The sequence below is a fragment of the Xiphophorus hellerii genome, chromosome 16, assembly GCF_003331165.1.
Source record: "Xiphophorus hellerii strain 12219 chromosome 16, Xiphophorus_hellerii-4.1, whole genome shotgun sequence".
NCBI lineage: Eukaryota > Metazoa > Chordata > Actinopteri > Cyprinodontiformes > Poeciliidae > Xiphophorus > Xiphophorus hellerii.
In genome coordinates this window covers 9392702-9416298 of record NC_045687.1, presented here as the reverse complement: position 1 = coordinate 9416298, position 23597 = coordinate 9392702, and the positions used below count along the sequence as shown (strand labels likewise).

At 40.0% G+C, this 23597-nt stretch overlaps 3 protein-coding genes across 5 annotated transcripts; 2 read left to right on the top strand and 1 right to left on the bottom strand.

Moving 5' to 3' along the window:
• The first annotated feature begins 426 nt into the window (after positions 1 to 426).
• Positions 427 to 3970, top strand: ppan (peter pan homolog). Its single transcript, XM_032587232.1, has 12 exons — positions 427 to 640; positions 880 to 1050; positions 1136 to 1237; positions 1326 to 1376; positions 1565 to 1735; positions 1915 to 1991; positions 2203 to 2310; positions 2410 to 2533; positions 2616 to 2694; positions 2884 to 3013; positions 3096 to 3253; positions 3339 to 3970. Exons 1-12 carry the CDS (start codon positions 626 to 628, stop codon positions 3746 to 3748), a joined length of 1596 nt encoding a protein of 531 aa, XP_032443123.1. The 5' UTR covers positions 427 to 625; the 3' UTR covers positions 3749 to 3970.
• Positions 3971 to 5093: 1123 nt separating this feature from the next.
• Positions 5094 to 9431, top strand: eif3g (eukaryotic translation initiation factor 3, subunit G). Of its 2 annotated transcripts, XM_032587233.1 has the most exons (10): positions 6746 to 6869; positions 6955 to 7001; positions 7625 to 7713; positions 7855 to 7914; positions 8001 to 8105; positions 8386 to 8581; positions 8673 to 8783; positions 8882 to 9018; positions 9150 to 9256; positions 9333 to 9431. In XM_032587233.1, the coding sequence occupies exons 1-10, from the start codon at positions 6775 to 6777 to the stop codon at positions 9346 to 9348; spliced, it is 963 nt and encodes a 320-aa protein (XP_032443124.1). In that variant the 5' UTR covers positions 6746 to 6774; the 3' UTR covers positions 9349 to 9431. The 2 variants fall into 2 exon arrangements, 1 of the variants encoding a protein (XP_032443124.1); XR_004342373.1 differs by lacking the exons at positions 8001 to 8105; positions 8386 to 8581; positions 8673 to 8783; ... (1 more) ...; positions 9150 to 9256; positions 9333 to 9431 and adding an exon at positions 5094 to 5224 and having other exon boundaries at positions 5300 to 6869; positions 7855 to 7877.
• Positions 9432 to 10727: 1296 nt separating this feature from the next.
• Positions 10728 to 21860, bottom strand: dnmt1 (DNA (cytosine-5-)-methyltransferase 1). 2 transcript variants are annotated; one of them, XM_032587230.1, is made up of 35 exons: positions 21636 to 21860; positions 21190 to 21226; positions 20868 to 20975; positions 19919 to 20159; positions 19746 to 19818; positions 19570 to 19651; positions 19440 to 19480; positions 19298 to 19352; positions 19118 to 19201; positions 18922 to 19031; positions 18724 to 18842; positions 18549 to 18641; positions 18324 to 18475; positions 18054 to 18241; positions 17897 to 17911; positions 17141 to 17321; positions 16948 to 17045; positions 16671 to 16818; positions 16032 to 16147; positions 15754 to 15955; positions 15544 to 15677; positions 15212 to 15391; positions 14336 to 14560; positions 14056 to 14248; positions 13862 to 13952; positions 13631 to 13765; positions 12814 to 13096; positions 12587 to 12728; positions 12318 to 12484; positions 12056 to 12233; positions 11782 to 11977; positions 11541 to 11704; positions 11244 to 11360; positions 11061 to 11157; positions 10728 to 10982 (listed from the first exon to the last, which is right to left on the bottom strand). In XM_032587230.1, the coding sequence occupies exons 1-35, from the start codon at positions 21680 to 21682 to the stop codon at positions 10948 to 10950; spliced, it is 4527 nt and encodes a 1508-aa protein (XP_032443121.1). In that variant the 5' UTR covers positions 21683 to 21860; the 3' UTR covers positions 10728 to 10947. The 2 variants fall into 2 exon arrangements, with proteins under 2 accessions (XP_032443121.1, XP_032443122.1); XM_032587231.1 differs by lacking the exon at positions 17897 to 17911.
• Positions 21861 to 23597: the final 1737 nt, after the last annotated feature.

Below are 23597 nucleotides of genomic sequence, written 5' to 3'. Positions count from 1 at the left end.
ATTTTTTGTCAAACCCAAACAATAAATTCCAAACTGATAAACCTTAACATCTAGGTTTCTTTAATGTTACTTCTCTTTCCCCCTGGCTGAGCTGGGTCGTAACAATAGAGATGTAAAGCATGTGGTTTCACAAGTGTTGATGTATGTACTTTATTTTGTCCAGCAATTTTAAAGCACACAAGAGTTTTTCTCTGCTTAAAATATATTAAGATGTATTTATAGATAATGCAATTTACTCATTGAACTCGTGTATTTATTTCTCTTTTCTGTAATACAATAACTACATGAATTTGATCTTACGATTTGCACGTCTTCTGTCCTTTAATGGTCAAAAAGATTTCTATCTTTCATTGTGCGCTTTTTTTCTGCCCTCTTGTGGTCAAACCTATATAGCTCGGAACTAGCACGCCTGAACGAGAAGCACGGACATATTAGTGTGCTGCACATAGCGAGAACACCATGTGGAAAGAACGTAGTCCACTTTAAAGCTTATTATTTCAACTTTAGTGGTTTGAAACATTTAGCTGATCCGGTTTATGTAATCAGTATGGTTAGCTTATATATACTTTAGCAACATTTTTCGAGTTTTTGTGGTGAAACTATTCAGTCGGCTTCAAGTTAAATCATGGGGAAATCAAAGGTAAGTGCCAGACATAGCATGGGAGCTAATGGCTAATAACCATTTACATAGACGTGCCATTTACATTGACTTGTCTTTGATAAAAAGCCTTGTTTTATGATAACCAGCTCTGGTGGAGAGACATTTATTTATATGTGTTGGGTTGTAAATTTGCATCACGTTCATAGTTCGCGTTGTGTAAGAAACTTGCGTCTTAGATATTTAACCTCAGTAATGAGTTCTGTTCACGTTTTCATTAGACTAAAAACCAGAAGAAATCCCGAGGACAAGCCATCCACGTGGCTGAGGATGCCTACAGGTCTGTGCCCCACTCCTTCGTGTTTCATCGGGGTCAGGTTGGAAAAAACGTGGGTCAGCTCGTCCAGGACATGAGGAAAGTCATGCAGCCTTACACCGCAGAGTCTCTGAAGGTCTGTCATCCTCTTAAAGCAAGGTCTGCTCAAGCTTTAACAACCCACTCATCATGCTTGTAACTTTATTATTTTTAAAATTCAGGTACGGAAAAAAAATCTCCTTAAGGACTTTGTGTCTGTAGCAGGACCCCTGGGGGTGACCCACTTCATTATCTTTGGCAAAACTCCCGACAGCATCAACATGGTGAGAACCGAGTCTGATCACGGCCTACATACAGTTTTCTCACATAAGGACTGCGTCACCATCAGTTTAATTTTCTTTCTCCTTCCAGAGACTCGCTCGACTTCCCAAAGGCCCCATGCTTTATTTTAAGGTCCTCAAGGTAAGTTTTGTAACATCCAAGTCAAATGTATCGGGTTTACATGATGACGCACAGAAACCTGATTGTAAAGTGATGTTTTTCAAGGTAAACGCACTGATGAACCCAAGCTATCAAAGCCATTTGATGACCCCTTTTAATTATAAATCAACATTTATTCAGGACATTTATATTTTATTTTTCCTTTCCAGTATTCCCTTATCAAAGACGTGGTTTCATCGTTGAAGAAGCACAGGATGCATGAGCAGCAGTTCACCCACCATCCACTTCTCATCCTCAGCAACTTTGGAGTGGATGGCATGCACGTGAAACTCATGGCCACCATGTTCCAGAACATGTTTCCCTCCATAAACGTCCAAAAGGTGCGTTTAGTAAAACAAAAATCACCCACCTCATGTTGAGAACGATGTGATGACAGTATAGTCTTCTGAGTATCTGTGAAGATCTCTCAAAAGTAAACGCTATCTGATTTGTTGTGAAATGGGTTTTCAGCATAATACAAGTTTAAGCCTTGGGTATAACTTTTATTTTTTTGTCTTAGGTAAACCTCAACAGCATCAAGAGGTGTGTACTGTTCAGTTTTGACCCAGCATCCCAGGAAATTCAGTTTCGGCACTAGTAAGTAATGATCTGTTAAGGTATTGATCTAATATCAGCATTTTGAAGTGATGGGCTCAGATGATGACAGATTACGACTTGACACTGTCATGATGCATGTCTAAAGTAAACGCACTGATGAGCCTTCACACTTAAAGACAGAGTTCTGTTATTTATTGAGTTTCTTTCAGTAACAAATTAAAAGTTTTTTGTTGTTGTTCTCGTCCTGCAGTAGCCTGAAGGTCGTCCCTGTGGGGATGAGCCGAGGAATAAAGAAGCTAATGCAAGAAAAGTTCCCCAATATGAGCAAGTTTGAGGATATCACTGAACTGCTGGTGAAGTAAGATTCTTTTACTTCTCACGGCACTGAAAAAAGTAGATTGCTTCCATTTTACAAAAGTAAAAATTTATCTGAACTCTTTATTTAACAACTCTTCAGGGGAGCAAACTTGTCTGAAAGTGAAGCCGAGCAGGACGGCGAGCACAACATAACGGAGCTGCCACAGATGTATTCCGGAAGAGGCAACATGCCGTCCCAGCAGAGCGCTGTCCGTTTGACCGAAGTGTGTACGAAGTGACTAGAATACGTCAAACTCCTCCACTCCGTATGGATCAGCTGAACCCGTTTCATTTTTCTCCTTTTAGATCGGTCCTCGAATGACGCTGCAGCTGGTGAAGATCCAGGAAGGGATGGGAGACGGGAACATTCTTTACCACTCCATGAGTGAGTGAATGTTTCTCCCAGCTAGTTTCTGCTTCAAATGTCCAGATGAACATGATGACAATAGCATTATGAATTCTATGATTTATCTCTACAAGTAAACGCTTACTGATTCATCCTGAGTTCTTTATTTGCTTCATGGACATTTGGCACAAACCGTTTCTCAGTCGGGATTTTTTTTTTTTGTGCCAGTTTCCAAGACAGAGGAAGAAATACAGGAGATCCTGAGGAGGAAGGAGGCGAAGATGAAGGAAAAGGAGGAACGCAGGAAAACACAGGAGCAAAATGTGGCGACGAAGAAAGAGAAACGAGAAGAGAACAAGTAATTTGAACGTAAAATTATTGGGCAATTTTCTTTCTCTTTATTAATACTTGAAGTCTGTAAAATATTTTCATCTTGTAAGGAAAAAGAGTCTGGAAGGCATAAAAAAGAAACAAGCTGAAGCCGAGGAGGACAGTGAGGTGGAAGATCCAGGGATGCAGGACGATAGGCCAGCTGCTGTTGAATCTGATGATGATGTGGAGTACTATAGACAGGCTGTGGGGCAAGAACCAGATGAAGGTGAGTATTCAAGTCAAACAGCCGTGCACCGTTTGTTGCACTAGTCTTGCTTTAAATCCTTAAAACATATTTCTCCACAATGCAGATATGTTTCCGGGGGCCAAGAAGAGGCAGCGTCCAGAGAAATCTCACGACCGAGCCAAGAAGAGAAAGCTGTCCCCTGGTAAATCAAAACAACCAGATTCTAAATCACCAAAAAGAAAAGGTGCAGTTGGGCAGCACAGAGACAAAACGGGAAAAGCTCCTCATGGAAAAGGATGGAAGAAATCTAAAGATGAGGAGAAAGCATTTGGGAAGAAAAAGCGGCCTCCAGGAAAAGCATTTGGCTCTAAGAAATCTGGAGAGAGGGAAAATAAATTTTCACGCAAAAACTTTGATGGAAAGAAAAACAAGGACAAAACGTTTCAGACAAAAGGTCACAAAGGCAAGTCTGGCCTCAAGAGGAAAGGTGCAGGTGGAAAGCAAAGCTTCACACGGACAAAAGGAAAGCGCTGAACTTTGCTTTGTTTTTCCCCTTCATTTGGACTTTGGGTGTAGTACCTTCCAAAGGCAACAGAAGGCAGCAAATGTATTTGCTCTTACTGCTTAAGTCTGAGGAAATGTTATTGGACAGTTTCAAATGAACAAATTGTAAAAAAAAAAAAAAAATACAGAAATGTTCATCAGTTTATAGTTGTCGACTTCAGAACAAAAATAAAACATTTTTTGATTAAATAACTCTGAAGTTCTTGTCTTTCATTGATTTGTACATTTCATTAATGTTAAGTATTCTAACATAGTGTTTTTGCTTTAGATTAACTTCATTGGGAAGATTTTTTTTTTTTAGCTTCTCACTGTAACCCAATAGTGGAGAATCAAATTTGAAGAACAAAGAATTAAGCATTCAACAGTTAAAAGTGAATGTAAAGCATAAGGATGGGAAAATGATGGTTACATATTTGGTGTTATCAATAATCTGATGCCATTTTATAAATTTCTCTGAAAGTAAAGTAATCTGAACTATTGAAGCTAAATTGGAGTACAAATCTAAGCAAAGAACTGCACTGCAAGGAAAAGCTAAAATCTAGATTAAGAGGTACAGTATGTTACAACTAAAGAACACACCATGAAACCAGAACGTTCTGGCAATCATTTGTAAATGCTGCTGAAAATATTTTAACACTGTCAGATCTAAATGTTATCTAAACTAATGAAAATGACCCTTTCACATAACATTTTGCTGTCATCTGTATTTGAGAGCAAGCAACACTCTAAAAATAAAAATCAAACCACTTCCTTAACCAGCCTTGAAGTGAGTTTACATCCTTTTTTTATGATCGGTACAGATGGCATTCTGATAACTGAATATTCACTTCTGCACTCAGATGTTTTAGAAATGTTTTTTTTTGTTCAATGCTGCAGTCAGTGGCTCCACTTTCAAATGCAGCTTTGCTCAGAGAATTAGTCACAACCCTAAAAGAGTAAATGCTTCATTTTGCCTTTTATTTAGGCCATAGTAGGCTTTAGTAGACAACATGGTTGCATATATTTTCCACTTGCAAATAGTTATTCTACCAAACTAGTTTCTGATTTTCATTATTTTTTATTTATTAAATGTTTATTAAATTAAATTTTTATTATTATTTTGTAATTTAAGTATTTTTATTCCATGTTGTACACTCCCACTCAAAATCTGCAGACGGTAATCGACCATCTCTTCATATTTAGTCTTTAGTACAAAGTCGCTTTTTAAACAAAGTTCTGACATGAACTAGGCTTTTGTATTGCAATATTGGCAAGTGGATGGTGCTGGTGTCGTCACAGCTCAGTTTTCCTTCTGCATCTTGCACAATGCAAGCTAGAGCATAAGGAAGTGAGTCTTGTGTTATTCTGAGCTGTTCATCACTCACTTATCAGCGGAGGATGATTGAGGAGCAATTCCTGTCTTCAGCCTTTTCACCAACAAAATAAAGTTTGCATGTCTGCCTTTTGGTAAGCTGAAGTTATTTTTACTTCTTGATTGAAATCTGTATCGACTTAATGCCTTACTCCATTTTTATTTCTTAGAGAAAACAGGATGGCAGTCAACTTCTCTGAATGTGAGAAGTTTCAGATTGGCCTGCTCCCTACCATGTACGGGGTTGAGTTTGTGGTGGCCTTGGCAGGAAACACGTTTGCCCTGTGGCTGCTGCTCAGCAAAGAAAAACGCAACTGGCACTCCGGTGTTGTCCTCTCCTGTAACCTGGCCATCAGTGACCTGCTGTACATCCTCACCCTGCCTCTGCTGATTGTCTACTACGCACTGGGGAAACACTGGCTGTTCAGCGAGGCTGTGTGTAAAATCGAGAGGTTCCTTTTCACCTGCAACTTGTATGTGAGCATTTTCTTCATCATGACAATAAGCGTGAACCGCTGCATAGGCATCGTGTGCCCGTTCTTCACCCGCTCGTATGTGGAACCTTTTCATGTCAAAGTCATCAGTGCCATCTTATGGATTATTGTTGGAGTCATCTCGAGCCCTATGCTGAAGTTTGCTTCTCTTTGTCAACACAGTTACAATAACAACACGTTATGTGTGGCTTTCTGTCACCAAACGTCTGACGACACGTCGGACTTTATCTACAGAGTGTTCCTTGCTGTTTTTGGCTGTCTTGTTCCTTTCATAGTAACTTTTACTTCTTACTGTCTGGTGTTTCGGGTTGTGTGGAAAAATGTCAACATAACGACACTTGAAAAGCGTAAAGTTGCCTTGTTAGTCTCATCAGTGATTGTCCTCTATGCTGTTTCCTTTGTGCCCTATCATGTCTACCAAGTCTATCATCTGTATTTGAGGAAAAGTGACCCCAAGAGCATAAACTGTTGGGTCTACAAAATGTACCAAGTGTCCAAGGGACTGGCAACGCTGAACATGTGTATCCATCCCATACTCTACATGGCTGTGTTTGACAGTATTAGAGTAGCATGCTGTGGAAAGAGCTCAGAAGACAACCCAGAAGGATGAGGAAGTAGAGCCTGGTTTCAGACTAAACATAACTTTGCTGCATGTATCTTTGTAAGATGCCTAAATGTCACAGCTCTGTGCTAAATACATTTAATCACATCTGTTTGTAATAAAAATGTTCATTTTTTCAAAGTTTTCCTCATTTTATACATTACATGTAATTTATACAAATGGGATCAAATGTGTTTTCACTTTTTTGTCAAACTTAATGTTTCAGGTCATGCAACAAGTATATACTCTATATATCAGATAGAGTAAACACAAGATGTAGTTTCCTTCCTGCAACTTGCAGGAAAATAAAATAATTACCATTATATTGTAAATGTACTGCAATGAACCAGGAGAATTTCTTACAAAGGAGTTCATAGTTAACCTCTAAAGCTACATGTGGCTGCCAAAGAAGCCCACATTATCCGCATTCTACATCCATAGTACTGATATGATGGTTGTTTGGATTGTCTTTTATTTATTAGTACAGGGAACTGAATTTTGTCCATAAACCTTTATTTTGAAAGAATTGGCGTCACGTTAGACCTTTATTATGAAGTTTCAGTGCCGGAAGTATGTGCTGCAACTTCGCGGTGATCCTCTTGAAGCTAGGCTAACGGAGAGGATGCCGTCGATTGAATACGACGAGTAAGTTTCACTAGTTTTAACTGTTTCCGACTGCTTTTACAGTATTTTACGAATATAAAACTGAATTTCCAACTCTGACTTCTAGCTCCAAGCCCAGCTGGGCCGACCAGGTCGAGGAGGAAGGAGATGAAGGTAAGGAGTATTTTAGCTTGTGGAGCTAACGTTAGCACAGCTCCGGTAGTTCGCAGTCCGCCAGAGGAGAGTGAGGCCCGGCTAGGCGGCTTCCACTTCCACGTGGTTGTAGGGCATTAAAAACAAGTTAAATGTAACCACTGACTGATCGGGATAAATAGCTTTAAAGCGATATTTATCAGACCTTTTTCTAACTATCCAAAATGGATCGATTGCTATCAGATAATTAGAAAGCGGACATGATGACAGGGACCGAGGCAGTGTTTTCCAGCATGTTTAAGGGCTGCCTACGGAAGGCTAGACAGTTTACAAGACAGTTATGATAGACATAGGCCACTGCAAATTGATTAATATTTAGCTTAATTTGTCAATATATTCGTTTTGATATCTGGACAAAGCTAAAATAGGAGACATGACAACAGATGGAGAAGTTCAGCTTTCCTTTCGACAGTTTGACCACGAATAATTTTAACTGGTGATTATATTGTTTTCTTTATGATTGTCCGACATGTCACTCATGTCTTATTCATAGGGATTTTTAAAAGTTTACGTTGAAGATAACTGTTGAAGAATCTTCCCGAAGTCTGTAGATTTGGAATAAAAAAACTTTTCTTTTTCAACAGGCACTCTACCATCTCCTAAGGAAACCATTAAAGGAAACATAAAAACTGTCACTGAATATAAAATAGATGATGACGGAAAAAAATCCAAGGTAATTATTTGATCACATTACTTCACACTTAAAGTGAAAATATGCAATACATCCATGATTTTATATATATTATTTTGTTTTGTGGTACTTTATTAATAAAATTATATTTAGTATGTACTTTTTTGTTTGTTTTTGGTCTAGATTGTGCGGACCTTCAAGATCGAGACACGGAAAGCATCCAAAGCTGTTGCCAGAAGGAAGGTTTGTATCGAAGGTGCATTCACCTATTGAATGATCAGCGGTAAAAGTCCCAAATGATGTAATATTTTTTCACTCTTTTATTGCAGAACTGGAAGAAATTTGGCAACTCTGAGCGTGATGCACCAGGTCCCAATGTTGCTACCACTACAGTTAGCGACGACGTCTTTATGACCTTTATATCCAGCAAAGATGTGAGAATCCGTTGCACTTATTAAACCCAGTGTTGTTCACAGCTTAATAATGGAAAAATAACTTGAGGCATCCATAAAAGGATGAGAGCACACTTTACAGTGGATTAGATAAAATGTTTTAGTAATCTGAACTTGCCTTCATTTGACTTTGTAAACAACTCTACAAACATTCTCACCTTGCTAATTAAATTAGTAAGAAAAATGGAGTAATAATCTCTAACATACGTTGTGCAGAATCTGTAACTTGTCCCTGAGTTGCTAATTTCTCTCATTTTTGCAGGACTTAAATGCTCAAGATCAGGAAGAAGATCCCATGAACAAACTTAAGGGACAGAAGATTGTGTCCTGTCGTATTTGTAAAGGCGACCACTGGACAACCCGCTGTCCATACAAGGACACCCTGGGTCCCATGCAGAAGGAGCTGGCTGAACAGCTGGGTCTTTCTACTGGAGACAAAGAGAAGTCTCCTGGCTCTGGTACTATTTGTTCACTATTTAATACTCAATATTATCATTATTATTTAAGCGTGGTTGTGAATTAAAACGGCTTGCTCTTGTGTTTTACCAGCTGAACCAGAACCTGTGCAGCCTGCGCAAACCAAGACTGGAAAATACGTTCCACCGAGTCTGAGGGATGGAGGAACGCGAAGAGGAGAGTCTATGCAGCCTAACCGCAGGGGTGAGTATTAGTGAAGGCACAATGACTTTCTGCATTTCAGTTCTTGAGCAGCATCTAGATATTCATCTGATTAAACACCGAATGATTGACCCTTACAGCTGATGATAATGCCACAATCCGTGTGACCAACCTGTCTGAGGACACCCGTGAGACCGACCTGCAGGAGCTTTTCAGACCATTTGGCTCCATCTCAAGAATTTATCTGGCGAAAGACAAGAATACTGGACAGTCCAAGGTTGGTACTCACTGTTTTTCTGTCTCTGCTGTGTTGATTACCGTTCGTCATCATTGTGCATTGGGATTTTATAGACTATGACCAGAAGTGACAAGCACCAGTTTTCTGATCTAATGCTGTCTTTCCTGCAGGGATTTGCTTTCATCAGTTTCCACCGGCGGGAGGATGCAGCCAGAGCCATCGCAGGCGTGTCAGGATTTGGATATGATCATCTTATTCTCAATGTTGAATGGGCCAAGTGAGTTTACAGTTAATTTTGTGTATTAAATTAACAATATGCTTTCTTATTGCTAACTTTTATTTTCTCTTTGCAGACCTTCAAACAACTGAGGGATACATTAGACTTTCAACATGCCAGATTTTGTCACTGTAAAGTGTGACTATGATCTAAATAAAGATAAACTGTCACTATCTGCTTGTTGTATATCCTTTGGCAGAGATTATAATATAAAGTTTTGTTTTACTTAATTCAAGTATAAGCTAAGTTTTATACCTAGACTTAGCTGTTTATAGTTTCTCAAAATTGAAAGAGGATTCTTTTTTCTTTAAATTCTGCATAAAACCTTACCTGAGAGGTGAGCTCTTAAATACACAGGAGTGGCTGTAAACATTCATAACATGACTTGGAATTTAAGTTATTTCAGTAATTACAAAAGGATAACCTTAATAGATCTTAAGTTTATTTTTGATTGTGGCTTAGTTCTTGAAAATCTAAATGTCTGTTCAGAAAATTATGGGCAGCCTGATCATGGTGAAGACTTAACTTCTACAGTTGTCCAGCTTTCTGTCACTACCATGGGCTGTACAAGCCATTAATCACTGGTAGTATTCAGACAAATTGAGTAAGTATGTGCACTACTAACCAAGATAATCAGTCTTGATGGGATGGTAAACCCATTCTAGAGATTGGAGGTTATCAAGGTTTGGGCTGCCGCACAGACATCAAAAATATGGTCCAGATTCTCTGTTAAACCAAAGACATTAGAGGAGAAAATGGATGGGAGTGAGGCTCAGTGGTCCAAAATCATTTTCAGACAAAAGTAATTTGGAAATTAAATTGTGGACAGAGTGAGGTTCCACAGTTTGAAGTTTCCACAGATTATTTGGGTAGCGTCTAATCTGGCATTATCCATGTTTATGAATTCATTTAAAGCCCTTCTTGTTTCCCTCTGCCTTAAAGCTGACTTGGCACCTTCCCTTACTGGGGTTTTAGATTTCAGGCTATAGCCCATTATCACCTAAATAAATAGAAAAATCAGTATGTAGTGAAGCTATACACTAAGAATTTTTAGATTTACTGAAATAAATCATCTTGACTTGTTACAGTTAAATTTGTTCCAGCTATTGCTGATTGCTGAGCTGGATGTGCATGAAAGATGGTAAAAAACCCAAGCATCTTGAAATAGTTAGTTTGGGTAAAAACCTTGCAGCACAGCTAAATCTATAATGAAACCAAGAAATTAAGTGGCAAACTATACGTTTTGCAATTTTTAAAAGACATGTATATGCTTAGAAGTTGGAACTAAATCGCAAACAGAAAACTATAATCCACTTATTCATTAAATTTAATTATGTTGAAATATGTAAGGAGTAGATGCAGATGTAAATACCAAAATTATTTTTACTATTTGGTGGACATACAGTATAACTTGTCTGTACAAAGCTGCATCCTCGTCGCTGGTATTAATGCACTGCTCCATTCAATCACATACAATTTCAGAAGGACTTTATTTGAAATATTACATATAAAATCTACATACAATTTATTCCACATTGAACATTTGACAACATGAATAAAAACAATTAAGATTCAATATGGAATGATTACTACATAGTACATAGTGGCCACTTGGTGACAGTGAAGTCAAGATTACTTAAAAAGTATTCCAACATCAGCATTAAAACCTTTAAAACATGGAAATATAGAAGTTAATCAGAGACCTCCATCTTCTCTTGTTTGATGTCTGAAAAAAAAAACTGAATAAGTTTAAATGGTAAATGCAGGTTTGGAGAAATAAAAGCAGACAAACCAAATTACCCACCTGCTGTAGCTTGTTCCTCCTTCATCCTGTCTGAGACGCATTTCTTAATCTCCAGGCCGATGGCTCTGGAGAGCGGAGGAGGTACAGCATTTCCAACCTGGGAAAAAGAAAACACATTTCTGATCATGCTGATAAAGAGTTTATTATTTGTTTCTCCTAATGTTAAATTGTTTGGGAACATACCTGTCTGTGTTTGTCCAAGATGTTTCCAAAAAAGCGGTAGGTGTCGGGGAAGCCCTGAGAGCGAGCGCACTCCCTCACACTGACAACTCTGTGCTGCTCTGCATGCAGAACACGGCCCTGTAATTACAGGTTTGGGTTAAAATCACAAGAAAAAAAAAAAGATTTATTATTATATAGAAGCACCTAGATCTTACTCAAAGCCATGAAATTAACTGAACATTCTCAAAACTATGGAAGGTATTAGATTAATACTTTTAACGATTAGCCATAAAAATCTGTTCCACAAAGAGAACATACCTGCTTCCCCATGGGTTCAGGGTTGGTAACGGTTGTGCTGAAGAAACCGTCCCACTCCAGTCTGCCGTACAGCCCGGCCCAGTGATTGTGGCGGTTCCCAGTATGGGGCAGACACCAGGGGATCAGCGTGTTGAACTGCCTGTCAGCAGAATCGCAGGTTTTCCCTAAAATAACCAGACATTTCTTCAGTTGGAGATCATCATCAATTCTATTAGAAATCAAGTAAATGAACCTTACATACCTCCTGCACAGGTGCAGACTCCTCTGAGAGCACCGGTGCTGCTGCGTCCGTTCTTCTTATCGTGATGCGTGTAACGTAGCTTCTTCGTCGTGGTGCCGTCTTTTAACCGAACTTCAATGTTGGGCAGATCTCTCCAGTCGGAGCCCGGAGCCAGAGGGATGTGACGCATCCTGGCCTCAACCAGAGCACTCATGTCCTGAAAACAGAAATTAGTATTTAACAAGAGCAGCAGTAATTTGTGATGAGGTTATGTGAAAACTAAAATACAGCTTACCTTGCAAATATGGTCTCTGAGAATGGGCTGGTACTGCGAGCCTCTGATCTGCCTCTGGAACCAGGACTGAGGTTCTCCGTTGTAGGAAATCTCCAAAGAAGCAGCACCATTGCGAATCTCGGGCAGGTCAGACATGGTGTCCCGGACTGTGATGGTCCTGTAGATGCCACCGTTCCCTCTGATCCACAACAGAACAGTTAGATCCACAAGCTTTCGGGAGATCTGCAGACGTGCATAGGTCGAACTTTTTTGTATTCTTTACCGCGTCACGTTGCTGACGTATTTCTTCTCATCGACCGCCACGGTAAGCGAGCACGCTCTGGGAGCAAACACGTGGAGAGGCTCAGGGTAGCGAGGAAGCTTCTCTCCTGGAGCAGCAGCCAGGATGATTGCCCTGCGGCGGGTCTGAGCAACGCCATACTGACCGGCCTGATGAGCAGGAGAAAACAGAGAGCCAAAATGGTTTAGCCTCACCAGGACAGTTTCACACATTCACAACAGAAATAGAGCGATCTGAATGGTGGTACCCACTTGAAGGACTCCAAAGGTGCACTGGTAGCCCATCCGCACTAGGCAGCGCAGAGTCAGCTTCAGGACCATGGAGTTCTTGAAGGATACAAAGTTCCTCACGTTTTCCAGCAGGAAGAACTTCGGCCGGTAGTAGTCGCAGTAACTGCATGAGGAGCCATTCAATCAGCAATCTAAACTGGATCGTCTTCTATGTAATATTATTCGTGGCTACTCAATAAGACACTCACCTCAGATAGGACACCACGAGTGAGTTTTTGAACTTAGAATAAGTGCGAGAATTGAAGCGGTTCATTCCACTGAAACCTTGGCAAGGAGGTCCGCCGCACAACATTTCTACATCTCCCTTCTGAGGCAGCTTTTGGCCAAGGGAGTTGGTCTTTTCTCCAGACATGACCAGCTTAAGAAGGACATTACAGTCCTCTGTGAAAACTGTGGTGCCAGGATTGTTGAGTCTGAACGCCTGTGCAGCAGGCTCCCACATTTCAATAGCCCAGAGGGTCTCGGAGATACCTGAAGGAAACACAGGGTATCTGTAGGCTTCAGCAAGTCAGATTTAAGTCTTTTTAAGACCTTTTTGAATTAAAGTTAAGACAGTAAAAACTATGTAGGGAATCCTGCTGGTTCACATGGGCTGGCAACACAAGTGAGCCAGTGGCAAAAACAAATGTCAATAAAACTGATGATAATTTTGCACTTATCCATAATGGAGGCACAAAATAAGCTAGCTAGCTAACAAGGGTATATTAGCAGCTAATTAGCGGCTGCCTGGAGTCATAGAATGCAATGAAGACGTCTGAATGCGACTAAAACTACAAACGAGATTGAATAGTATTACTACAACATTCAAGAGCTGTGATTAGCATATTTAAGGCCAACTTACATTCTTTAAAATGAACTTAAAACATTTTAAGGTCTTAATTTCAGGAATATGAATTTAAAACCTTTTAAAAATATACAGACACCCAGCAACAAGAGCAAATTCTGGGCAACAAATTTGTGTGTTTGATGAAATATTCTGGTAACTGAAATGCAATATTAACCTACCAGCCTGGTGGAAGCCTTCAGAAAGTCCACCACAGCCGGAGAAAACATCAAGGGTGCGATATTTTGGTACTTTAAGTGCCTGTGGTTCCGTGCGAGACTCTTGTGGTTCTTGTGATGCTTTTCCTTTGCCTTTACCTGATAAATGTAAAGTGAAATATCGGTCAGCAACAAATTCAAGAACATCCAGATCTCATGTAGGCCTTTATTTTTTTTTTTTTTTCAAAAACCAACCTTTTCCTTTGCCCTTCCCCTTCCCTTTGTGAACACAAGAGCGGGCATGGTTAGGAGGGTCTTCAAAACTCTTTGATTTAGCGTTGTAAGCCTGTAAGAGAGAACAAATATCAGACATATGCTACACTGAAGAGATGCTTAATTCAGGCAAATTTGAATTGACAGCAGAAAAACAGAAGAGGAAATAGCCATACCTCCAGGAAATAGAAGCGGTCCGGTCCACCGCTGGAGTAATCTTGGACAGATTCATTCAGGTCTTCTGCGTACTCTACTTGACAGCGTCCAAGTACCTCAGACATGCTAACCGTCACTTCCTCATCACTCCAGTAGAGCTGATTGATGTCTGTATGGTAACTGGCTTTGACGCCTCTGTGTGTGTTCTCCGGCCTGATTATTTATACAAATATCTGTTAGTTCTTCACTCCTTTACACAACAAGACCCTTAAAGATCCTGAAAATGAATGAAACGTGTACCTGTAGAACTTGTAGAGTCTCAGCTTGACCTCTGAGGTGTCTGATTTTCCATTGCTGCGGCGATGACAGAAAATCTCTTTGATGCGGCCAACACGGAAAGGCTCTGGGGCATCCAGGTTTGACCCCTTAATGTAGTCTGAAGACTTTCTGTAGTACTCCGGATACAAATCTTCATCCACATCCTCTTTTCTGTGGGAGCGCTTCACCGGACTGGCTGGTTTCACACTTAAAACAGGTGAATCACATGATGGTTTAGGTAACAGTCTTAAACTGAGAACTTCAGTTGTTTTCTAGATCACCTAGAAATCAAATAAATATAGATATAGATACATTTGCATGCTTTTTCATAGTTTTAAATACCATAAATCACTTTGTTGCACTTTAATGCATAAAAAGTGCTCTACACAAAACAGTTATTATGGACCATGACCCACATTTTAACCATGTCAATTATTAGATCTGTCAGTCTACCACTCGTCAATCCTGAGTAAAATCGAGACAATTTCTTATAGACCATTCGATAACTTGCAGGTTGCTTGAATGAAATCTTGTTTTTTAGTCTATAAAGTACAGAACAATGAACCAAATTGCCTGACAGAATTGCTTGTAAGATCACATCAGAAACTAGGAGGGGTACTGAAAGTGTTGGTTCCTTTTGCATAACTTACTGTAGCTTTTCCATAAAAGTCAAAAAGGTCAGTGATTGGTTCGCTTCCAACAGTTTGTTTGCATCTCTGTTCTCAGTCACTGGACTTCTGATTGCACCAAATATAAATCAAGTTCATCTCCAACAGCCCTCTTATTACTGCCCGATACCATATTGTCAGGCAGTAATAACTACCCGTTAGTGCTACAGAAATCCACTCATTTTGTTACCTAAAACTGAAGGCTTCAGGAGGCATGTAGACGCTGTCTCCAACCCTGAATTGTTCTCCCTTGAAGCAGGCCAACGCATAAAGAGCCTTGCTGTCACTGTCCTCGTTCTCCAGGGGTTCAAACGCTCGAGGTACTTCCTGCTCATCTCGCTCTTTAGTACGGGCGCAGCTGCCACAGAATCTAAATGAAAACATAACCAATGTTAATGAAACATCATAAAAAGCTAGAAAACTAAAGTAGTAATCCTTGGCATTATTTGATGCCAAACAAGTTCTTTTACATGCCTTTTTATTAATCTTACTGAACAGGTTAAAATTTAAAAAGCCATTTACCTGAGCTTGCAGTCTACCGATTGTTCAGTCTTAGGAGGAGTCTCAAACCGAGCAAACTCTGTGTCATACCAGAACTGATAGAAGAAACTCTTCCCATCGTCATCAATCACCTTCAGGTCAACATCCACCCCACCCTGAAATAAACGGACCCTCTAAATAAACAATTCAGGACAAAATGCAATACATAGTGCATTAAGACCACCAACTGACCTCCATGAACCAGTTGTTTGATGGAGCTTTGTACATGACGTTCACTTTTCCCTGTACATAATTGAGCAGCATGTCTTCACATTCATCGACGATAACCAGCTCCAGTGGATCAGAGGACTCTCCGAGGACTGTGTGGATCCCACGGAGGAACCAGTGGGCATGAAACATCTTCCCATTATTGTCCTCCCACAGTGAAGTGATCCTGAAAAGAAATATCTCATTAGATATAAACAGGTTAGACTCCTCGTGGTGTTAGAGGACATAAAGAGATGTCATACCTTGCCAGATACAGAGGAGTGGACGGATCTTCTGATGAAACTGAGACGCAGTCTCCCACTTCCAGCACTTCATCGTTCAAGGAGACCTTCTTGTAGTACTGCCTCTTCCCTGCGGTCTGAAGAGAATCAGAGTTAAAACCCATACCCACACCAGCACTCCTATTTGACAAAAACCTGAGGTGCTTTGTATGGAAAACTGTAAAAAAAAGAAAGAAAAAAAAAACACTTCACACTGGATATCTTATGATTATTTAAAAGAAATTATGTATGTTTTGCAAATAACCAGCCTGGGTTTCTGTTCTAAAAAGCACTACAATCATGAAATTGATTTGAGTTTTGACAAATCTGCCTCACTTCATGGTGACCATTTTCATTAAACCTCAAAATCGAGCTACAAATGTTAATAGGAAACTGTAAATCGTGTCAAAGGAAACATGCTTTACGACAACTTTCAGCCTGCAACTGCTGGTTGCCATGCATGTTAATGGCAATGCTACTGCCACCTGCTGGCAGAACGCAGGTATCACAGCACATCTAAACACCCAAAATCTCAAGCAGTGAATCTTGTTTTGTTTTTTTGTCATTATGCAGAAAATTTGACAGAAAATCCAACCCTGTTGTCACAAAATTAAATCCTACCTCAACAGGCTCACCAACCCATGCAAGTTTGGACTGGGTCTGTCTCTTTTTCTTGGTTTGAAGAACCTTTTTGGTCTTCTCTGCTGGAACATCTTCCTCCTCAATATTCTCATCATCCTCAGCCTCCTTCACAGCAAGGTTTGGACATCTAAGGGAAAAGAATTACAAAGTTTAACATGTTTAACATTAAAACAGCAAGAGCAAACTGAGATCAAAACCAAAAAAAAAAATCAAAAAACTAAATTTGTGTTTTGTTTTGCTGCTTTAACATCCTCACCTTCTCTGCTTACAAGCTTGCTTGCTTTTGCCACTTCCTCCAAATTTGATCATATCCTTACAGGCTGTGCACTTGCCACAGTCAGGAGACTGGCACACCTAGAGACGGGTGACAAAATCAAACGTTTTATTCATGTAGAAGTGCAGTGAAGGATCACCATAGCTTGGCGTAAATCAGAGCTTCTCCAACTCACTTCGCAGACTCCACAGCGCTGCCGTTTGACTCCTCCCTCCTTATCATTCTGCTCTATCTGATCAGCGAAGAAGGCATCGAAAATCTGGTAGACCATCTTGGTTGTGGTGGCCTTGGTTGGTCCCTTGCTGTCCTTCTCTATCTTAGTTGGGTGGCGGATGGTCTGTCTTCTGGCTGCTCTCCTGTCAACGGAAGAAAGTTATTTAATTTAAAGCTGCTGTTTTGGTTTCACCTCATCGCACGTGAAGTGATGACATTGTGATGCTTCTGGCCGTTAAACCCCAGCGTCAGGCCATGCAACGCGACAAGCAAAGAAATGAAACACACACTCTAGATGGAAAAAGCATTTTGAAGTGAAAGTATTGAGTGTGGAGAATCTGATTTTAAAGATGAAAATTTAATAAATCAGCTACCGTTTTCTTCTTCTAGAGACAAACTATTTTTAATGAACTACCAGTTTACACATCTCAAACCAAAAGTGAACACATTAATGTAGCAAAAACTGGACTTCTATACAAACTTGCTGCTACGGCCTGAAACCAAGTGTACATTTTACTGGCACCAATTCACACACCTACTGATAAAAAAATGCTATACTTAAACTAGGAAAATAACTTGGTATATAAAGCAAAACCGTGGTTAAAAACAAAATGTGAGCATGAATTATGGTATGGATCTTTGAGCATCAAGCTTTGGAATGTTTCACATGAACACAGCCACAAACAAGCTAAATTCAACCACAGTAAAGCCTACCTACCAGTACAGCTGCATGCTGCATTAGGAAATGTTAAAGGAATATTAGACTTCTGGGAGACAAGGAGTGAGGAGTGTGAATACACAAATACAAAAGTAGTAAAAAACAACAGCTTGTTTATAGGAACTTTCATTGTCAGCTCATGGTCACAGATCTTTACCTCTTTCCCAGGGTGACTCCTGCCAGTTTGATCAGATCTCTCATGCAGGGAGTAACAATGATTGGCTGCTCATCTGAGTCGCCGGCCTCATCGTAACTCTCCACTTGCTCCACCACAAACTGGGCGTGGCGCAACAAGGTGTCTTCAGTGAAGCAGTTGAAGTTCAGTCCTGCTGGAGGGACGGTGGTCTGCAGGAAACGGGCAAAGGCGGTCAGCGCTACATCGCAGCACAAAAAACCCAAAGTGCTCAAATTTCACGCAAGAGCTCACCTCAATCTTGTTGAGAAGATCTTCGTAAGTGGCGTCTGGGTTCTTCTGGAGGAATTCCACCACAATCTTGCTCATGTAGATTTTCTCCTGCATCAGTGCGAAAATGGGAGCGTACTCCTCACTGGGCTCCATCAGGATGTAATCGGCAAAAGCTGCACAAATGAAGATGATGTTAGCAAGTCACTTAAACAGTGTTAGGCATTTGGTAAGAAGAGGAAAACTTACATGTTGTGAATCCAATTAAAGCCTTTTCTCCTCCATCGAAACCAGTTATCCACCAGGCGTTGATGGGTCCAAGCTTTCTGGCAAAAACACCGCCTGAGTCGAAGAAAACGGAGAATAATTTGTAGAGTTACAAGCAACCAACAAAAGGTTTACGTCTTGAAGGAAACCGTCGTACTGGTTAAGCCCGGGCTGTCGTCATAGATTGGTTTCACATAGCAGCTGAAGTAAAGCTCCACGTTCTTCTCAATCAGCCCAGAGTCAAATGGGCAAAGATGGCCATGCTTGTCGTACACACTGCAAAGAAACACCACACCACTTAGTCAAGAACTATCACAGAGCACACAGCAGCTTGGATCCAGACCGGATCCCCTACCTGAAGTTTGTGATCCGGTGCTGTGGCAGATGGTCGTAGCTCTCAAATCCATCCTCATTAGCCTCAAACAGCGACAAACTTTCATGCGTTAACATCTCTGGCTCTTCAAGCTGAAGGTGGAAGTTAAAAATAGTCAGGTTTGGAATTAAACGCCACCCTGACGGGCTTTGACCATCTGAAACCACAAAGCTCTCACCGCGTTATCAGGATCCCCTTGAAACATCTTCAGATCTGGATCATCCAGATACTGCCTACAGTCAGGGCATTTAGGAGGTGGCGTCTGGAGAGAAAAAAAAAAAAAAGTCAAAGGAAAACGCTGAAGCTGTTCATGTTGTTACAAACCACAGCATCAATGTTTAAAGAAGCACCTCAATACCTTTGCAGCAGGTCCTGGTTTAGTAATCTTGGATTTCGACTCCTCTGGAGCAAGTCTGCAGAAAACAAGTCAAAAGTTGGAAATAATGAATTCACTCCAGGAGTAGAAAAAAATCAATAAATCTGGATAGGTAATGACTTACTTTTCATCAGAATCCACCCTGAGGCGTTTCTCCTCCTGAGTCTTCAACACAGTGCAAAATAGATTTTAACAAACACTCAAAGTCCAACCCTGATCAGATATTCATATCTGCTGATCAATAAAATCATCACCTCTTCAGTGTCGTCTTCTTTCTGCGCTTCATTTATTCCATTGATAGCTTCTCCGTTCAAGTCCTCAGATTTGCGTTTCTGACTGTAAAGCAAATCCATTTTAATGTCAGCCACTTCCTGAGAGAAATAATTTGACTCTCCTTTTTCTTTTCAGAACCCATGAAGCCGATACGTACACTTTAGAGAACATTGACAAGATGGTTGGCTGTTTGCCACTGTTTCTGGTGACTCTGGTACTGGTCGGTGATTCTACAAAATAGTTAAAAAAAATTAAAAAAATTAAAGTCACATATTTTGTGACTCAAGCTCTTGAAAAATCAGAATTTGCTGGAATAAGTGTTAAACTAACTTTTAGTTTCAGAGTTTGCCTTGCTCCTGCGTCCACCTTTCCCTTTGAGAGCAGGTGGTGACTTGGTTTCTGTTTCTTCCTGTTCTGTCGCCATATTTACATCTTCGTCCTCTTTATCTTTATGGGAGCCATTAACAAACCCATTCGACTTGCCATTCTGCTCCACGCCGTCCTCATGCGAGCCATTTTCAAGACGAAGCTCTTTGCCCAGCAAGACCTTAACTTTAGAGATGTAAACCTCCTGAGGAAAAAAAATAAAAGTTACAGTTGCATGGCAGATTATAGGAGGATCTCCACAAATAAGAAAATCATGAGGGAATGAATTAGATTAAAATGACTCAAGGTTAAATATGTCAAATGCACCGTGATTTTTTTAGGATTAGTAAATATGATTATGACTTTAGTACCGATTAAAACTTATAAATCTCTTTAAGACAAGCACAGGCAACAAGATTAACTGTAGCCAAAAGAGGACTGAACAATGATGAAGAACTGGATTCTTGATGTTTCAGGTTCAATGTGAAGCTTCCACAGTTTGTGATGATTTGGGGGAGCAATGTCACCTTCAGCAGTTGACACAGGCTGTTTTATCAAGATCACCTCAAACACAGGGATATACTCAGCAACCTTAAACCACTGCATGCTTCCCTCAGCTGATAAAACTGTCTGGAGATTACATCCAAATAACACAGATGAACTGAAGTCTGCTAATAAAGCACATGCCTGACCCAATAAGTGGGTGATTTTAAGGCTTCTGTGGGACTTTATGGGATGCAGGAATTAATCAGGTGTCAACAGAAACACTCTTAAGCTACCAAAGTCAACAGAAAAAAACAACACAAGTTTTCATTTTTGCAACTGAATCATTAAAACAAATGTACTTTTCAATATTGTGATATGCATTCATGTAGCTAGGCAAGAACAGAAATAAATACATAGAATCCCTGACCTTTGAGATTTCTGAATTCTTCATTTTCTCCTCCAGGTTGGTCAGCTGGTCCTGAGCGTCATCATGCAGGAAGTCCTGCACCAACCGTAGCTTCTCTTTCACCTGATCCTGAAATAACAGGTTAACAGTAATGAAAATTTCAGGTTAAAAAAAATAAAACACAAACTTACATGACACAATTGCATTTCCTTAATTATGTCATGCTAAAAAAAATCTGAAACCAAACTTAATGTTATTAGATTTTAATGAAGAGGGAATAACTATTACAGCATGGGTCGCACGAAGCAGTAGTACAGTGTTATTGATTAAAAACTTTACTTGCCTCTTCTGGAGAACCATCTTCATCCAGCATCTGCAACCTATACCCAGAACACATGACAAGATAACGATACAGTTATGCCAAAGGAATAGGACGCCGACTTATATATTCTAATACTGAAATCGGGTTAACAGAGGGAAAGGGGAAAAAACATAAATAAGAAAACTTCATGAGTGGCGCCAAATCACGCACACGAACCCATCCATTGTGAGGCTAACCATGCTAGCAAGCTAATATCAGGAGAAGGAAAACCTACCAGCTGAATTTGACAATTGGCAACAAGCTAACGCTAGCTGCAGATGCTACTGCAAGCAAAGCGGCGAAGTTCAGCAGTCATAAGCAGCGGGGTAAGTGACAAATTTCCAGGCCTGCTGTTGTAATTCCCAATATAGCAATGTAGGTTGCTATATACATATCACAATAGTAGCATTTTTTTAATATTACCATACCTCTTTCTCACGTCGTCGGGCAAAGACAAGGACGTTTTGGATGGCATCGTAAAAAGCTATTCGAAAGACAAACACGATAAAACTGCTTTAACTGTTAAAACACCTAGTTGAGCCCGCTGTCATTAACCACAGCACGGCTCCACAGTGACCCGCCAGTCTGTGGACGCTTCCTAACGTGGATGCTATGTGCAGTTCGGGCGCGCAGGCCGTGTTTTCGCGCGGAATGTAACGTTGGGATTTGCGTTTCCTTTCCGGGAGCCGAATCTTTTGGCTTAGAACGCCAACAAGAGCCGACATTTCCGTTTCCCAAATAGCTTCACTTCTTCTTGCCCTGGGAAATAACTTTTAACATGTAATTCATACATGGAAACACAATCCTAATCCTTTATTGATAATTTTTTCTCAATGCAACAATTTTAACTTGGTTGATATAAAAAAAATGTTAGAAAATGGTGGGGTTTTTTTGTTTTTGTTTTTTTAAAATAAAGAACGTTTTACACATTTTATAGAAAATCGCAGGTTGAAAGAGGTTGTGAAGTCAGGAGTGGTCCGAAAAGCTGTTTTCACTGGTTGAGCTTGACTCATTTGTCCGTTTGCGAATTTGTCGCATAACTGTCTTTTGAAAGAGGTTTAACAATGTTCTGTGTCTATTTTTCAGAGTGATGGATGATCGTGGCTTATTTTTAAATTGAATATCAGCATAAATAGTTTGGAATCATTATATATTTATAGTATGTCCTTGTATGTACACGATATGCAAAGTTAATGTAAAATGGTCAGTAAAAGTTTTTCGGACGGTATGTATTATCGTACGTTCACGTAATGAGCTGGCACATCCTGCCGGTTCAGTTGCGAGCGATAAAGCAGTAACGGAAACCCTGGCACTGCAACGCTACCATTACAAATACTTATGGGTAAAATACCTATATATAAAATGTACAATCTCTATTGAACAATTGAGTTGGGCTCACAAAAGCATTTTATGTGTCGAATTCAGAACTCATAAGTAGAACCGTTAATATTAGGAGGCAAAATATTGCCCAAATTATACATGTTTATAAATAAACAAAAAGCCACGGTTTCCCCCTGATGTTTCACACTTGTTGAAGTCCGCTGACAGGCGGAAGCAAAAAGAATATTGTTTACTAATGGGTAATAACAGAAATATCCATCTCGACATTTGTGATTTGAACCGTTATAAAACACTTATTATTCAAAACTTAGTTTATTTTGTAGCCCTACTTTATTGTAATTGTATATCAAACGCATTCCTAACTCCACATTTCACTTTGGCAAAATATTTTCAAATAATTTAGGTTAAAATGAAAAGAAAAACAAAGATGGGATTTAAATGCAGGATTCCAACTATGTCTCACTGAAGTACGTAGAGGTAGTGGTGACAACCCCCCCCCCTCAAAAGATAACTGGTTGGTGGTACATAGTGAATCAGCTGACTGTTTTTATTTAAACCACATTTGAACATTAAGCTCCTCTACCTCTTGCAGTGCTTTACGATGTGTCCTAAAGCAGCTCAGTCATTCTGAGCTAATTTAGCAACGTTATGATTGTATGGAGAGGGAAGTATTGGTTCATTCATTGGGCCCAGTTTCTGAATACGTCAGATTCTGAAATTCCTTTCTCGACTCCCCCATCTGCACTCCAAACCTTGCGGTACCACCTGCTGTTTACACAGAGAAAAATCAGCCACTACCCATTAAGTAATGGCTGATTTTCCATCGGGTTCAAGAAAGTTTAAAAAAATTCTAAGGACATACAGTATATTTGAGTCATTTAGGTTTTTAACTGTGATTCTGGTCTAATAAAAGGTTTTCATATCTTTCACTTCAGTTCACTCATCTCCCTATTCACTCCTCTGAGATTGGACTCCAGCAATATTTGCAGGGGTGGGAAACCCAAACCGCCCTCATTTCTGAGAGACCTGAACTCCTTCTCTTCCAGGTA

What these genes read in the sequence shown, in the direction of transcription:
- ppan (XM_032587232.1), top strand. An exon ending in CTCCCGACAGCATCAACATG is followed by an intron (nt 1,238 to 1,325) that starts GTGAGAACCGAG and finishes TTCTCCTTCCAG; the next exon opens with AGACTCGCTCGACTTCCCAA. An exon ending in GGGGCAAGAACCAGATGAAG is followed by an intron (nt 3,254 to 3,338) that starts GTGAGTATTCAA and finishes TCCACAATGCAG; the next exon opens with ATATGTTTCCGGGGGCCAAG.
- eif3g (XM_032587233.1), top strand. Translation starts at nt 6,775, where the DNA reads ATGAAGTTTCAGTGCCGGAAGTATGTGCTGCAACTTCGCGGTGATCCT. An exon ending in ATGACGGAAAAAAATCCAAG is followed by an intron (nt 7,714 to 7,854) that starts GTAATTATTTGA and finishes TTTTTGGTCTAG; the next exon opens with ATTGTGCGGACCTTCAAGAT. An exon ending in AGAATACTGGACAGTCCAAG is followed by an intron (nt 9,019 to 9,149) that starts GTTGGTACTCAC and finishes TCTTTCCTGCAG; the next exon opens with GGATTTGCTTTCATCAGTTT.
- dnmt1 (XM_032587230.1), bottom strand. Translation starts at nt 21,682, where the DNA reads ATGCCATCCAAAACGTCCTTGTCTTTGCCCGACGACGTGAGAAAGAG. An exon ending in CAAGCTTGTAAGCAGAGAAG is followed by an intron (nt 16,819 to 16,947) that starts GTGAGGATGTTA and finishes CTTTTCCCTTAG; the next exon opens with ATGTCCAAACCTTGCTGTGA. An exon ending in AGTCTGCACCTGTGCAGGAG is followed by an intron (nt 11,705 to 11,781) that starts GTATGTAAGGTT and finishes TGGTTATTTTAG; the next exon opens with GGAAAACCTGCGATTCTGCT.